Below are 3,510 nucleotides of genomic sequence, written 5' to 3' on the forward strand. Positions count from 1 at the left end.
ATTATTAAATACACATGTAAAATTATTTTATAGAATACATCAAAATTAAAATCATATTAATTTTTTTTATTTGATCTTGTTTTGATTTCTTCGTAGTTGCAACAACGGTTGTCACTTGTCAACATGGCACATTGGCACTACATTCCTAAAAGAAAATAGCCCATGGTTTTCAATCTTAGATTTCTCTCTCTCTACACTTTTTCTCACTCTAAACTAATTCTATTATTCTTATCTCTCACTACATATAAATATCACCTCCAATTTCTCCCAATCTTCTCTTACATCTTCAGAAACCTCATCGTACTGTAGCAATTTTGATACACGTTTTATTTAAGTTATTTGGGTCATTTTTGCAGAAAATATCAAAGATTCTCTTTCTTTCTCTTTCAGTCAACCATTACCTATTTCATTCTTTAGTTCCAAATCAAATTTATAGTAATATCAAAACTACCAGAAGAGTTTCCATTTTTGAATCACTCCAAAGTTGTTGAAGAAGAAGAAGAATCATCAAATTTAGAAGTCCATCTCCAAGAGGAAAATGTTGATCCAGCTGAAACACTGAAGAAAAAATAGAAGTTCGTTCGTTCATTCATTCATTCATTCATGGAGGGTGGTTTAAGGATTGGTTGTGCAAAAAGGGTGATCGCGAAGAAGAAGAAGCCTTATCGGAGAGTAAAGAAGGCAGTGCCTAAAGTTCCAAAGGCACTTGAGGATCTTTTCCTTTCATGCAGAGAAACATTCAAGGGTCCTGGAACCGTTCCTTCACCACAAGATGTTCACAAACTCTCTTGCATTCTTGGTACGACATATATGATTTCATTTCTTTGGATTTTCATGTTCTTTTATAATTACACTCACAGGTTGATTATGACTAATTAATTGGATTTAATTTCCATTTACGTGTACTGGCTATTTGATTGTTTTAGCCTTTGCACTACATATTTCTTTTTCTGCCCAAGTCTTTTATTTATTTATATTTTGTAGAATTTTATGCTTAACTATTTTCCAATTTTATGCCTAACTATTTAATTATGTAATGATCTAATGTCAAGTTGCTGACTGCGTGTATTTTCATCCAAAAGAACGAATATGATTGTGATTGCACTGAGTGCATCAAAATTAAACTCTACCTAGATAATGTAATGACATTTCAAAGTTTGTTTATTGTTTATGAAAATATAGACATTTGAGGACAATGCACCTTTCTTGTTTTTGCTAAAAGTACATTTGACAACATCAATTAGGAGAAAAATTGAGGGGATTTATTTCCGTCATTCAAGGTCCTTAATTCTTGATTGATTTATGACTTTCTCTGAAATGGTGTGTGGTTAACAAAACAGATACCTTGAAGCCAGAAGATCTTGGGCTAAGCAAAGACTTGCCATTCTTCAATCCTGAAAACCCCATCAAAGATAACCCAAGGGTCACCTACACAACAATATACCAGTGTGATAATTTCTCGGTATGTCTTGGGAAGATTCATCAGTCTAAAATGATGTTAATGTTAGGATACTTACTAACTTTCTTTTGTTCTTGCAGCTCTGCATCTTTTTCCTACCAGCAAAAGGAGTAATTCCTCTCCACAATCACCCGGAAATGACAGTTTTCAGTAAGCTTCTATTGGGGAAAATGCACATCAAGTCTTATGATTGGGTTGATCCTGAGATCACTCGCTGTCTTTCGCAGCCACAATCACAATGTATGTATTAAACTTGTTAGTCTTGAGTTAATGGGATTGGGAATTGAGATATACACTAGCTTCTCAAATCTAACCCATATTCTAAACCTTGTCTTGCAGTGAGACTGGCAAAATTAAAAGCTGATAACGTCTTCACAGCGCCGTGCGACACTTCGGTTCTGTATCCAAAGACAGGAGGTAATATCCATGAATTCACAGCCATAACACCATGTGCTGTGCTTGATGTAATTGGTCCTCCTTATTCCAAAGAAGACGGAAGGGATTGCTCCTACTATAAAGATCATCTATTCACTACATTTTCCGGTAAGCAATCCCATCATTTTAGACAATTATTTGCTCCGATTCAAACTGATAAATTGTTTTAACTTATACTTGGGATAAGTGATTTCATGACATAGCTTTATGTTTGAAAGATCTAGAGTTTGATCTTTGCCGAATCCTAAAAGAAAACAAAAAAAGAAAACTTATGCAAAAATCAAGGAAACTCAAGAGTCTCTTGCTTGAGCGGGAGTGCTAGAGGCTAGAGATATAACTATTTATGATGTATCCTCTTATCAGCTTAAACTTTTAAGATGAGTGGTTTCATAATACAAATGAATGTATGCATGCAATTTGGATTAATAAATTTGTTAATATGAAATGAAAAAAGTGTTGTATAAGGAATTGTCACTTCTTAGACATGTAGTTCATGTCTTCACAAGCAGGATGGATTTTGTTCTTTGTTTAGGAAAAGGCCTCAACTTTTTAAGGCTGTGTTTGGTTTGGTTTGGTTGGATAGATATTTGTTCCTAAAATTTTTGTCTGAATTTAATTTTCATGACATTTAGACTATATTGTCACATCAATAAAAACAACTAATTGTCACATCAACAAAAATAACTAATTTTCAAATCCGCTGCTTAATTATCTAACATTGCATAGCATTAAAATTAAATTCTTTTTTATTCCATAAATAGAAAATCTATGTCCTTGTCTCTGTTTTTTGTCTATGTATTTCTTAGATTTAAGAGACACAATCTCTAAACACAACCTGATATTTTATTTAGAATTACACTATGGTGAAGTTTGGGTGATTAAGCTAATTAATTATGCTAATTATGTAGATGGCAAGGGAGCTGAGGTGAAAGAGGAAAGTGATAGGTACGGATGGTTAGAAGAAATTGAGATGCCAGAGAATTCAAGAATGGATGGAATCAAGTACTTGGGTCCTCCAATTACTGCAGACAGAGAGTTGTAGATCAATGATATCTGTTCCATTTAGGTCTTAGTTCTTACTTCTTACTGTTCATAACCACAGGCATATACAAGTCACCTACCACTTCATCATCTGTTTTCTTGTGTTGGTTTTAGTTTTTTTTTTTTTCCTTTCAATTTGTTTGGGTGCTGTCGGTTGTAGATGTTTAATGATACCTACATGTTTAATCACGTTGAAAGTAAATCTCATCGGTAATTTCTTGTTACTACCTTTAGTTTTCATGTTCTAAGTCATTTGCATAGTAATTAAGAAATCTAAAGTTTCGAATCAGTTGTAAAATATTTTACTATTTTATGGATGGTGGAAATAGAAAATGCCAAATAGAAGTATATTAAATGTGGAGAGTACTAAATGAGTTTAATTAAAAAATTAATTATTTTTCAGTTAATTAATTTTTTTTATTTTAGATTTTAAATTTTAAATTTTAAATTTTTTGCATAAAACTTGTCTCATGAGTGGCTGTAACGAGTTGACCTACTTAACCTAGCTAAAATCCTAAAAGTAAACTGTTCAATTATAATTATAACTATGTATATGAATTAATAAAATATTAATA

At 32.3% G+C, this 3,510-nt stretch overlaps 1 protein-coding gene across 1 annotated transcript; it reads left to right on the top strand.

The window, feature by feature from the left end:
- The first annotated feature begins 214 nt into the window (after positions 1-214).
- LOC107472513 (plant cysteine oxidase 2) lies at positions 215-3,160 on the top strand. The gene is made up of 5 exons (XM_016092037.3): positions 215-799; positions 1,341-1,462; positions 1,540-1,699; positions 1,799-2,002; positions 2,803-3,160. Exons 1-5 carry the CDS (start codon positions 604-606, stop codon positions 2,934-2,936), a joined length of 816 nt encoding a protein of 271 aa, XP_015947523.1. The 5' UTR covers positions 215-603; the 3' UTR covers positions 2,937-3,160.
- The last annotated feature ends 350 nt before the right edge of the window (positions 3,161-3,510 follow it).

This window comes from Arachis duranensis, unplaced genomic scaffold (assembly GCF_000817695.3).
Source record: "Arachis duranensis cultivar V14167 unplaced genomic scaffold, aradu.V14167.gnm2.J7QH unplaced_Scaffold_139413, whole genome shotgun sequence".
Taxonomy (NCBI): domain Eukaryota; kingdom Viridiplantae; phylum Streptophyta; class Magnoliopsida; order Fabales; family Fabaceae; genus Arachis; species Arachis duranensis.

Excerpts from the sequence above, each read along its gene's own strand:
- LOC107472513 (XM_016092037.3), top strand. The coding sequence starts at position 604 with ATGGAGGGTGGTTTAAGGATTGGTTGTGCAAAAAGGGTGATCGCGAAG. Across the intron at positions 1,700-1,798 it reads TTCGCAGCCACAATCACAAT|TGAGACTGGCAAAATTAAAA; the intron begins GTATGTATTAAA and ends CTTGTCTTGCAG. Across the intron at positions 2,003-2,802 it reads TCTATTCACTACATTTTCCG|ATGGCAAGGGAGCTGAGGTG; the intron begins GTAAGCAATCCC and ends CTAATTATGTAG.